Source organism: Ascaphus truei, chromosome 3 (genome assembly GCF_040206685.1).
Source record: "Ascaphus truei isolate aAscTru1 chromosome 3, aAscTru1.hap1, whole genome shotgun sequence".
Lineage (NCBI taxonomy): Eukaryota > Metazoa > Chordata > Amphibia > Anura > Ascaphidae > Ascaphus > Ascaphus truei.
The window spans coordinates 169,705,789-169,719,111 of record NC_134485.1 but is presented as its reverse complement, the minus strand read 5'-3'; the positions used below and the strand labels follow the sequence as shown (position 1 = coordinate 169,719,111).

Sequence of the window (13,323 nt, the reverse complement as noted above, 5' to 3'; positions counted from 1 at the left end):
AACAAATAGATTACAATGTACAGATGAAGAAAAGAACTAAAGAACTTACCGGAGGACTGTGGCTGTTGAGGAGCATTGCGTTGTGGATCAGGGGTTGCTGCTCTTGCTGCTGAAGTCGAATTCGGTGGGTGAAGACATCAAAAGTAAGAAAAACATGGATTATATTTTATTTCATTGTGTATTTTTTTTACACTGGCGACACACTTTATTCGAGCTCGGCTAGTCCCACGAATTCGGGTATACCCGGGTGTATTGAGGTTTGTGACTGTTTTCTGCCCGAGTGCATTGAGTTATTTTCCGGCAGGGATTGAAGCATTTTATTCCCGTTGGCTGCAATACTGCACACTACATATATATATACTGCATTACAATTCATGAATTTATGCCATCTGGTAGACACGCGAAGCATTGCAGCCTATTAAATCCTAATCATTATCATTTAACAGATCAGCCGCCCATCAGCCAGGCATGAACCCAGGCTGGGAAGGCAAACACAACGGGGCTTGTCAGAGGTGAGGAGCGGCGCATTCCAGGTATCTGCCAGGTACATACCGGGTATTTGCTCGAATAAAGTGTGTCGGTGCAGTAGGTTGGCATTTGCATTTTTTTATTTTTTATTTGAAGTGCAATGTCTTATTTGCTGTTTTATTTTATTTGCAGATTTTTTTTATTGAAATGAATGTCTTTAATTTTAGGGTTTGTTTTTGAGAAAATATTGAAATTGAATGTCTTATTTTTGGTTTCTTTTATTAGATTGGCAGGTTGCATATTGACTGGCATAGTGGCAGCTCATGCCAATAGGGTATTGGTGTGCCACTGTGCCAATCAATTGGTTTATTGGCATTTTTTGCTTGACATGGAATGTGTTTTTAATTTGATGCTTGTTTTTTAGATGTTGGTGCTCACTGAAGAAGAGGAAGACGAGGAGGACGAGCATGGCCTTTATCCTGTAAGGGGTAAGTAGAACTTTAATTTACTCTAAGCGGGCTTGTTAAGGTTTTGGTTATGTTTTATTTTTTTAATGGGCAAATGAGCTAATAGCCAGATATGGATTGTAGTGATTTTGCCCATTACTTTACTGTATGTTTTGGGGGGGTGTCAATGTATTTTATTGATGTTAGTATTGTAAAATATATTGAGGGTAGAGGGATTGAGTGAAGGGGATAATTGCCCCAGGGTGGGTGGTTCGGCCTCTCGGGTGGACAGTGTGAGGGGGTTAACCCTTTCATTACCATAGTGATTACTACCGCTAAGGTAATGAAGGGGTTAAGCCCCGTTAACACCCCTCCCCCCCAACCATCCCAGTAGGCCTAACCACTCACCCCCTGTCCCCAATAAACCAGGTAGTCTTGCTTAACCCCTTCAATGCCTTAGCGGTTAGCTAAGGTAATGAAGCTTCTTTTATTTTACTCGCACAGTATTGCAGGAAAGGGGGGCGGGGGGGGGGGTTCTCCGGAGCTGAAACGCATAGATTTCAGGTCCGGGGACCCCCTGCTTCCCAAGTTACAGGCCCCGTTATGGGATGCTGGTATCCCTCTGGTTTGTTTAAATCACACGATCACGTGGGCCGTGACGCGGGAGAATTTAAACATGGCCGCCAGAATGCCGGACCCCATAACTTGGGGAAAAAAGCCCCACGATCGCCTGTTAGAGGCGCGCAGGGAGAGTGACAGATTCAGTCTCTCTCATACTGTGCATCTCTTACAGACAGACGAAGCCCCGGTAGGATTCACTCAGAGCGAGTCCTATTCAAACGCACGGACCCCCGGTGTGTTAATCCGATAGGCCATTAAATCTGCTGCGGACCATCTCGCGAGGTATTCAGAGAATTGGTCACGATTCTGTCTTCCGATTCGGTCGACAACAGCCAGCTGCAGCATTTTTCATAATTTGTCGAGCCCTGAATATCCAGATCATTTTGCACGCAGTCCAATGCCTTGAAACATTTTTAGTGGTGCCTAAGGATGGGAGATGTTGAGTTGCCAAATATTTTCCATTACTGGCATTGCTTAACTGCCACACTTGGTCAGTTGTTGCTCATGAAGAGTAAAAGAAGAGGGGCTAAAAAAAGCATTAGCCATTTCATTGAGCAGAGCTTTACAAACGTACACATTTAATGCAATCTTTTTATATTTTCAGAGTTGTCAACAAACCAAAATACAACACAGCCTAGCTGGTCTCAGACAAATGAGCAATTAACTTACTTAATCATTTCAAAGAGCTTCGGATCTGAGACCTTGATGTTCCTTGCCATGTTCCAGGAGAGATGAACCATTGGCACTATTGATTTTACACACTGTAATTTATTCCATTCGTACCGTTCCACAGCAAGTTTATATTGGAAAGCTGAAGAAAAATAATGGTTAACATTTAAAAACCTATACATTTAAATCACTCAAGAGCTCTGAATTTGATGTAACAAAAACTTTGTTTCAGATTAAAAATGTGTGAAATACGTGAACCAATGGAAAAAAAAGGGGGGAGGGGAAGGTTAGTATGTTCGTGCAATCATTAGTCATTCTAGTATATTACAGCAGTATAACCTGTCATTTTTTTATTTATTTATTTTTTAAACTTTTGATGTACTGTAGGGTGTCTATTTTTCCCAGATCACTAATTTTTTTTTTTTTTTTTTAACTGTCTGTAGAATGCAAATCCAAAGTTAACATAGCTGGTAAGCACATCATTTTGTGAACTTCGGATAGTCTTATCTGAGATAAAACAGTTTATTTTATAAGTTTCTGAAGTTTGCATGGTAAACATATTTCTGCTGCCTGGTAGGATAGATCAACTGTGAATAAATTGCAGGTGTTAAAGTGAACGCTGCATTCGGTTTTAAATCTTTTATAACAACATTTTAAAAAGGAATTAAAAAAAAAAAAAAAGCTAGGAAAAAACACTAATCTTCCTTAAAGGCATAACACATTACGTTAACTTTCAAAATCGTTTTTTGGGCAACAGCATCTTTTAACTCTTTGGGTGCTCCATGATCTAGTAGCCACGTCAATGCAACTGCTCATTTTTGTAGGGGAGATGGCTTTCTGCGCCACAGGAAAAGGACTTCTCTGGTCCATCATCAGTGACAGAGCCATCATGTGATCGTTTCAAAGAAAAGTGATCACAAGACCGTGTTTCAGAGGGGCGGTGATGATTTCTCTAACTCCGACTTAAACCTATTAGGGCAGCCTTAATTATTAGTAAGACAAATTGCTTAAGTATATATCAAGCTCCTATTGAACCCCCAAAATAACCACAACATATGAGTGTCACAGAGGAGTGCTACTGAGCATGGCAATATATATTTAAAACCAGAGACAGAACATAAAACACAGACTCCTCTGTGACACTCATATGCTTATATATATGTTATGGTTATTTTGGGGGTTCAATAGGAGCTTGTTAGGTGTCCAGTATGTTTTGCAATTCTTGTTCAGCTAGTCTTAGCTGATTGGAGGGTGGCAACCTCCTACCTAATTGAAGCTTACCCCATCCCACATTTAAATGGTTAAAAGCTCACTCCATAGCATCTCCCACTCTCAGGGGAACTTGCTTGCTTGCAGTATGATTGTGACAAATCTAATACAGAGTGCTTTTCCTGGTAATGTACAGGTGAATAAAAGCTTCAATCAGACTTGGAACTTTGCAACTAATATTGACAGATTTATTATAAATCATTCTTCCTGGTATTGCACAGGTTATTAAGAATTTATATTAGTGTTAGGGACCCTTGAAACGTGGTCTGCTGTGCAGTTGGTTCAAGGGCTTACAACAATTTGGCCAAAATGTTAAACTAAAAGACCATTTTATTTAATAGATATTTATACATATATATTTAGGCACAGTACCGTGTATGAGTTTCACTGGATGTGCACTGAGCTCTGTCTCTGGTTTTAATTAAGTATATATCACCCTGAAATCTGGCTTGTGGTAAACACACACACACACACACACACACACACACACACACACACACACACACACACACACACACACACACACACACACACAAAAAACCTAACTTTTTGAAGGGAAATATATGACAATAGACACACACCTGTGAGAGGGCCAACATTCCATGCAATATTGTTGCACCAACCAATTGCTTGAACCCAATGCACAGTGCCAGCATTTATCCACACCAAGTCTCCAGGGCGTTGAATAAACCTGTAAACTGGAACATTTGATTCATAGAGGTCCTCAAGATTGGGCCACCAGGAACCCAACAGGAAGTTGATATTATTTCTGGAAGACAAAACATTGAGCGTATATAAATTGTTAAGCAGACATTTGCCTTTGCTTTTCCAACAAAATAAAACATTAACCGTTGCTTAGTTACCTCGATTGCGTGCATCTGAAGATTACATATGGTGACAGTACACATTGGGAATTTCAACAACTTGTAGAACACTTTAGAAACGTTGGATCAAAACTTTTTTTTAATTTCAGTTATGGTTGACTGAGCTGCTGACTGACTTTCCCTGAGCAATATATATTGAGTTGCAATGCAATAAATCAGCAAAAAATAAATAAAAAAAACAAACAATATACAATAATCTAGAAAGACAAAAAAATTGGTATGTTAAGGTTGAACATATTTGCTCATACTGAAAAGGCTTAGGACATCTATAAATGTTACAAATGCATGTGGCCCTTGGGGACAAGCAAGGTGACATTTTTAAACATACTCATGCAGCAGGGAGGGGCCCGAGTCTCCACATGTGGTCTTCCCTGGGCTCCTGTCTCTGTGTGGGATCATGACAGCATGCAGCCCCCTGCTACAGGACCACAGCAGGGATCAGCGCCCCACAGACCATCAATGATGATGATAGTGTCCTATATTTATAAAAATAAAACTCTGGAGGAAGAGGGGGGGGGCAGAGTGTGGTGGAGGGGCAAGGTTTGAGTCAAAGCTCTCATATTACCCAGGAGCAGAAGAAACTAAGAATTCTACAGTATATGTCATGAGGGTGAATATGTATAGTCAGCCATTATATGACAGTTTAAAGTGACCCATCACAGAATACTTTTGGTTGTCCACTTTTCGAAAATATAAGTCATGTCTGGGTGCATCATTGTTGACTCACCGCTACTTTCGCATGTAATTACAGTAAGTAAACATCTAATGCTACTTTGGGATCCACCACCCTTTTCTTATGTAAAAACTAAATATTACTAAATCAATATTTTTGCATGTTGAGATTGCTGAAGTCACATGACCTATTATGCATGTGGAAGCAACACCTAATTGAAGTGTAACTTGTTCTGAAAACAAAAACTCTAGGATATACCAGAAACGGTTTGTTTAAGGCTAGGTCCCCAGTGCGTGCTGCAGCGCACGCCATAAGCAAGAACCGCCCCTCAATAGGGCCAGGTCCAGTAGCTGCTTTCGTGCGCATTTACAGCCACGTTGCACAATAAGATTTTCAGAAGACAATAAAATTGTGCGACAGCATCATGTGCGTCCGTGACAACCAATGATAGGGCAGAGTTTCCCAAGCTAATCATAGTTATATCTTGGCCACGCCCCCTCAACGCACTTCGCAGAGTGGTAAGACCGCAGATCGTGGCTTTCACACGCCGCCACCTCCCGCGCAACAGTGAGTACTGGGGCCATAGCCTAAAGGAGCGCTCCCGACAACACGTATCTTTTTAAAAAGGTTTGAAGAAGGGAGTCTCCGGAGCTAAACTGCATTTATTTTAGCTCTGGCGACCCCCGGCTTCCCGAGATACTTAGCTCAGTAGCTGCTGCTGGTATCTCTGTGCAGTTTAAAGCTCACGGTCACGTGGGCCAATAGGAAGACACAAGGGATGACATTGCAGATTTCTATTGGCCCGTAAAACTTTAACCACCATATTGTGAACTCGACCACGGCTCCTACCGGCAGCACCTAGAGAGCTAAGTAACTCGGGAAGCTGGGGTTCCCCAGAGCTGAAAACAACGTGGTTCTGCTCCAGAGACCCCCTGCTTTAATCCTATTTAAAAAGTCAGCATAAAAATGTAATTGCAAACATCTTAACATTCTCTTGGCCATGCACAGGGAAACTGCCTTGGCAGTGAAAGGCTCAAAAGGCAAGCAAAACTTGTATCCATAGTAAAAAAACAACGGGGATTTTTAAAATATATATCTTCGTGGACAAGGCACATTTAAATAGAATTATCCGGCTTTGACACTTACTTTTCACAGAATTCATTCATTACGCTCCAGTATGTCTCAGGGACAACAAACCATTCACAGTCACCAGGACCAATATTGATATTCACCGAACAGAAATTGTTGTTTTCTTGATGACCTACAATTAGAGACAAATGAATTGGACGGCATATGCTGCAGATTTAAGATAGTTACCATGATATATTTTTTCTTAGCTATTTCACACATTGTATTGTGTGCAGTTACCATTTTGGAAGGAAATTATCATTTGAATATGCATAAATTAATGAAGTACAGAAAAAGAGAGAAAACTGTTGAAATACACAATAAAAGACAACGGAATAGTAGGGCACAAGTGAGGGCAGGCAGCTGAGAACAGTCTATACCAGGGGTCTCCAAACCTGTCCTCAAGAGGTTTGGAGACCCCAGGTCTATACCAAAGGAGACCAGGTGGCACAACACAGGTATTACAAGTTATACAATTTATTTGAAAACATCACAATTTTCTACTTCTACGTTGTAAAATCATTAACCGCTCTTGCATGCATTAAAAGTAAAGTCTGTTAATATACATTTTTGTCTCGTATGTCTGCAGTAGCACCACCCTTTGGGGTCCTGGTAAACATACAGTATACCATATAGTAAAAACAAACGCGTGATTAGCCCTTACATTTTTGCAACCAAAGAAGAAACATATTGCTAAAGGTTAACAGGGATTACTTAATGAGTGTGATAAATGCACTTTCCAACTCTCATTTAGAGCAGCATTGCATTAAAAATGTTGTGTACTATTAGAGAATACTGCATTTATAAAACAATAACAACATCCACTCTATTCACAGTTAAAGGATTTTTTTGTAATGTATTAAAACTTCCTTGGGTTGCTATAGCAACTATTTAGGAAGCCAAACCCCTTCCTCTTTTGAAATAATCAGCAATACGGTGTGCCCTAGGAAGCAGGATCTTTACCTATATCACGGGAGAACGGATCTGTCGGCAGCTTCGAGAATTGCATTACCGTAAATGTAAAGAACTGCTACATGTATTAAAGTAAAAAATGATTGGGCAAAGGTAAATGCCCTCTAAAACAGCAAACATTTACATTATGACAGGACTTGATGGAGGTCACGGCTGAGAATAAAAGTTAGTCGTGTTCCAACAGATGTTTTAGGACTCATTGTGACCTCCAGCGAGCCATTAAAAAAATCTGAGTATATCTAGTACAGGGGTCAGCAACCTCCGATGGTTGGGACAGTACAGGAGAGAGGCAGGCAAGCAGCTGGAGAGACGTCAGTCCTGGCGGCAACAGGAGGCTAGGCCAGTGGCGCCCCCCCAGCCACCGGCGGGATAGTGAGGGATAGAAACAGCAGCTCGGGGTCGGCAACCTGCAAAGAGCCGCCCCCCCCTCCCGCAGCTACCAGCAGGACAGTGAGAGAGAGGCCCAATGTAAGTGTATATATGAGTGTGTGTATACATGACTATATACATTTTTTTCAGACAAAAAGGTGAGACGTGTGCTCATTTGCATGTCATTTCCCAGAATCCCTTGTGCAGTGGAAGCATTGTATGCTGGGGATAATGGTGAAAGGCAGGGTTGCAGACCTGCCTAAGGCGTCGGGCATGGTCAGCGCTTATGCGCTGACCCGTGCTGAGGCGCGCTGCTGCTCAGCAGTGAGCCCCTGCAGCCGCAATGAGAGCGGCTTTAGCAGGGGCTCGCTTACGCAAGTGTGCGGAAGCGTAAGTCTTAGCAAAATTATCAATTCAAGCGCCCAATGAGGGCGAACCAGCTCCGTGACGTCACAGCCTCCCTCCCCCCCCCCCGACACACGGTCTAAGGCCAGGAAAAGCACCCGCTTTCCCTCAGCCTCAGCGCGCCTCCGCCCGGCTCCATTCACCCTGGACGCAGCCTAAGACATGTGAATGTGCTCACAAGTGATCTTTTTATTTGGTATATGCAATACGGTGGAGGTTTCTTGTTGCCTTTTTCATCATGAAGGGTTACAAGCAGTGCTACGTAAGCACTGGCATATCCTTTTGAAGGATAATATTCCCCCACAACCAAGGGTAATGTATAGAAGGGCTTCAAATATAAAAAATAAGCTAGCACCGAGTACTTTTAGGAGCAGTAAGAAGACTAATCCTCTACTTTGGCTGCCAATACCCATTGTTTTTTTAAAATGCTTTTCATGTAAAGCAGGCCTGCCCAACTCGTAAAGTGAGAAGGGTCGAACTGCTCCAAGGAATAAAAATTTGGGCCGCACGGGTTAAATCATCATCATCATCTCTCCTCCAGCACCTCTCCATCATCATCATCCTCATACCCCCATCTCTCCCCCTCACCCACACAATACCACCCTCCACATCAAAAACACAATACCCCCTCCACATCCCCCCAGCCCATTCCATGTCAGCAGCCCCCCCCCCCAAGTCAGCATCCCATGTCAGCATCCCCCCATGTCTCTCTTCCCTCAATATAACACTCTCTCCCCCTCCCCTAAATCACACCCTCTCCCCCTCCTCTCAATGACACTCTCCCCCTCCCCTCAATATGACACACTCTCCCCCTCCCCTCAATATGACTCTCTCCCCCTCCCCTCAATATGACACTCTCTCCCCCTCCCCTCAATATGACACTCTCCCCCTCCCCTCAATATGACACTCTCCCCCTCCCCTAAATCACACCCTCTCCCCCTCCTCTCAATATGACTCTCTCCCCCTCCCCTCAATATGACACTCTCCCCCCCTCCACTCAATATGACACTCTCTCCCCCTCCCCTCAATATGACACTCTCCCCCTCCCCTCAATATGACACACTCTCCCCCTCCCCTAAATCACACCCTCTCCCCCTCCTCTCAATATGACACTCTCCCCCTCCCCTCAATATGACACTCTCCCCCTCCCCTCAATATGACACTCTCTCCCCCTCCCCTCAATATGACACTCTCTCTCTCCCTCCCCTCAATATGACACTCCCCCCCCCTGCAACTCACATCATACACCATCTGCACCTACCATCACTTCCCCCCCCTGCACCTCACATGTCAGCAGCCCACCCCCCCTCACATGTCAGCAGCCCACCCCCCTCACATGTCAGCAGCCCACTCCCCCTCACATGTCAGCACCCCCCCTCACATGTCAGCAGCCCACCCCCCACCTCTGCACCAGCCCGTTTTTCACCCCCCCGCACCAGCCCGTTTTTCACCCCCACCCCCCACCAGCCCATTTTTCACACACACACACACACACACACACACACACACACACACACACACACACACACACACACACACACACACACACACACACCTCTACCTCTTGTAGATCAGCACATCCTCTCTCCCCGGAACTAAGCCCCGCTCCCAGCATGCTCTGACCTCCCCGGCATCCTGCATCCTCCTCATGCTGCTTCTGCCCCCGCGCACTGCAAAACCCGGGGGGGGGGGGGGGAGGTAGGGGGGAGCGCTGGAGGAGGGGAGGGGGATGAATCGCCGCCATTTAAATTTTTTTTTATTTAATTAATTAACTGGTGCCCGGCCGGAGTCACCGCGGGCCACACAGAGAGGCCAGGGGGGCCGTATGTTGTGCAGCCCTGATGTAAAGCATGCAAGCAAGGATCGCAAGAAATAATACATTTTAATTCTAAAACTACAGGAGAGGCCTTTAAAACTAATCAGTTTTTCAATTGTCCTACCACATTTGTGGTCTACCTCCTCCAGTGCCCATGTGGACTCCAGTATGTGGGACGTAGCAGTAGACCACCGAGGGTCCGCATAATGGAGCACATGGGCAACATCAGGAGTGGTGTACTTACCCATAATGTATCCAAGCATTTTGCTACGGTTCATAATAAAGATACTTCAGGACTGATTTATAGGGCCATAGAAAGTGTACCAGAGAACTTATTAAATTGGCAAATAAAGAGACATATTGGATCTACAAATTGGGAACACCGACACCCTGTGGCCTAAATGTAGATATAGACCTTGCTGCTTTCATTTAATGAAGCAGAAATTTGGAAGGGGTTAGGAGACATTTATATAATAATATATGTTTTGTTTTATGTATCCCTATCATTTAGATTCCGTCATGGATTTGTGCTATTTTGTCTTGATGTTTGCTCTAGAGCAATATTTTATAACTAAACCATGGTCTATGAAAGAATTAGATGCTTTATTTCCTTATATGATATTATAAGCTTTTTATTAATATACCGTATGTACAGTGTATATGCAGATTCTTTACGTGTGAAAATTAGCATCAAGCAGTTTCCATTTATTTGCCTAGATGGAGCCATCTGTAACTTATGTTGCAATCTATGAAATCATTTTTAAAATATTTGTTAATATATTGTATGTACAGTGCATATATAAATATACACTTCTTTATATATGGAAAATAGCACTAAGAAATTTATTTCCACTAGAGGGAGCAATTAATAGCTTTGCAGGATCATTTCAAGTGATATTGTATTGTAATGATGTTATATCCGGTAAATCTAATGATGGAAGTGAAATATGACTTTAGAAACAACAACATCCAATCAACTGTTTTTATAACAAGGAATATGACTACAAGTATTAGAATATCATATGTTGAAGGGCAGGGGTAGGGGGGTTGAAGGGCAGTGGTGGTGGGGGGTGAAGGGCAGGGGTGGGGGTGTGTGAAGGGCAGGGGTGGGGGTGAAGGGCAGGGGTGGGGTGAAGGGCAGGGGTGGGGGGGGCTGAAGGGCAGGGGTGGGGGGGGCTGAAGGGCAGGGGTAGGGGGGTGTGAAGAGCAGGGGTAGGGGGGGTGAAGGGCAGGGGTGGGGGGGTGAAGGGCAGGGGTGGGGGGGTGAAGGGCAGGGGTGGGGTGTGTGAAGGGCAGGGGTAGGGGTGTGTGAAGGGCAGGGGTAGGGGGTGTGAAGGGCAGGGCTAGGGGGGGTGAAGGGCAGGGGTGGGGGGGGTGAAGGGCAGGGGTAGGGAGGGGGGGTGAAGGGCAGGGGTAGGGGGGGTGAAGGGCAGGGGGGTGGGTGAAGGGCAGGGGTGAAGGGCAGGGGAAGGGGGGTGAAGGGCAGGGGTAGGGGGGGGTGAAGGACAGGGGTAGGGGTGAAAGTGAGGCACAAATTGTTGGCAGGAGTAAAATGTCCCTCTCCACACACACACACACGACTGGAGTGAGAGGTGGTGGAGAGTGGGACTGACGCAGATCCGAGGAGGCTGCTTGGCCCCCCAGCGGCCGGGGAGGTAAGGTAGCGCCGGGGAGGTAAGGGAGCGCCGGGGAGGTAAGGGAGCATTGGCGGCTGGGTTAGGAGGGCCGTGCCGCGCTTCCCCTCCGTCCGGGAGACGGTGCAGGGCGGCGCACGTGATGGGGGGGGGGGGGGGGACAGAGGGGGGGAGAGAGAGTGTGTGTGTGTGTGTCCCCTTTGGCCCATCACTCCGCCTCAGGCCAATGAGAGTGGGGCGGGCGGGCCAAGGGAGCAATCTCATTGGCCTGAGGCGGAGTGACGGGCCAAAGGTCCTATGCGATTGCCCCTAGACACAGGGAGACACAGGACAAACAGACACGCATACAACGGTTTGAGAAATATATATATATATATATATATATAAATATCTATATATACAGGCATACCCCGGATTAAGGACACTCACTTTAAGTACACTCGCGAGTAAGGACATATCGCCCAATAGGCAAACCGCAGCTTACGCATGCGCCTGTCAGCACGTCCTGAACAGCAATACCGCCTCCCGACCTGTACTGAAGCTGTGCGCAAGCGGGGAGACTATAGAGCCTGTTACAAATGCGTTATTTACATCAGTTATGCAGGTATATGACGATTGCAGTACAGTACATGCATCGATAAGTGGGAAAAAGGTAGTGCTTCACTTTAAGTACATTTTCGCTTTACATACATTCTCCGGTCCCATTGCGTACGTTAATGCGGGGTATGTATGTATGTAAAAAAAGAAAGCACCAGCACTTTTTTTCCCTTTATATATATATATATATATATATATATATATATATATATATATATATATATATATATATAAAAACGGGGGGGGGAAAATAAATAAAGTGCTGGAGCTTTCTTTTTTTACGTTTTTCATAGATCTACTGGGAGGTTTTTGGTTCCATGTAGAAGGCTGCCAGTATCCTGAATAGAGTGCTACCATCTATCTGAATTCATCACACAAGGATTATCCACTTATGGTCTATTGGACTCTTAATTGACATTTATACTGTTTTTTCCAATTACGTGCTAATCATTTTTTATTCATTTTTAATATTATTTGTATTTTTAGTCACTAGCAATAGATTGGTAATTTATATTTAGGATTTTATTTATATTTGTAGATCATTTATTTTATAGTTGCTATATCATTTTTTGTATATTCATTTATTGGTGGCCCATACATAGGGGCTTATACACAGGCGGCACACTTTATTCGAGTACGGCTCATTCCGCAAGCCGGGATATGTCCCGGCTTGCGAGCCGCACTCCCTCAGCGTGCCGCGCATCACCGATGCGCGGTCACGCGTCATCGGGTGCCTGTGCCGCCTGTACGCGTGCCCAGGGCTCCCCGAGTGAGCCCTGGTGTCGCGCGGATGTGAGGACGGCGGCGGGACGTTCCGGGGGACCCGGCGGACCCGGTGAGGAGAGGGGGAAGCCCCGATCGGCGGGCCTCTCCTCCGAGGCTTCGGCGCGCGCCCGGCACCCTCCGGCGCGCGCCAGGTTACTGCTGCGGCCGAGAACGGGCAAATGCTCGAATAAACTCGGCCGCAGCAGTATTATCACATCTATATATCATATAATTGCAGTTTTAGACACCAAAGGCGCAGTCTTTTGTATGTATACACACACACACACACACACACACACACACACACACACACACACACACACACACACACACACACACACACACACACACACACACACACACACACACTCCCATTTTACATTCAGCAGAAGAGGCAACGTATTTTTGGCTAAGGAGCCTCAGAAACGACTTCTTTCCCATGTACAGTTGTGTGAAAAAGAAAGTACACCCTCTTTGAATTCTATGGTTTTACATATCAGGACATAATAACAATCATCTGTTCCTTAGCAGGTCTTAAAATTAGGTAAATACAACCTCAGATGAACAACAACACATGACATATTAAACCGTGTCATGATTTATTTAA

At 44.9% G+C, this 13,323-nt stretch overlaps 1 protein-coding gene across 3 annotated transcripts in view; it reads right to left on the bottom strand.

Annotated features, from left to right (window-relative positions):
• KDM6A (lysine demethylase 6A) overlaps positions 1-13,323 on the bottom strand; it is a 224,068-nt gene that overhangs the window by 5,657 nt on the left and 205,088 nt on the right. For all 3 annotated transcript variants that reach the window (XM_075589737.1, XM_075589739.1, XM_075589740.1), the window contains 3 exons: positions 6,177-6,291; positions 4,055-4,242; positions 2,205-2,346 (listed from right to left, as the gene is read on the bottom strand). In XM_075589737.1, the coding sequence (XP_075445852.1) occupies positions 2,205-2,346; positions 4,055-4,242; positions 6,177-6,291 (445 nt within the window). The remainder of the gene's footprint in view (positions 1-2,204; positions 2,347-4,054; positions 4,243-6,176; positions 6,292-13,323) is intronic.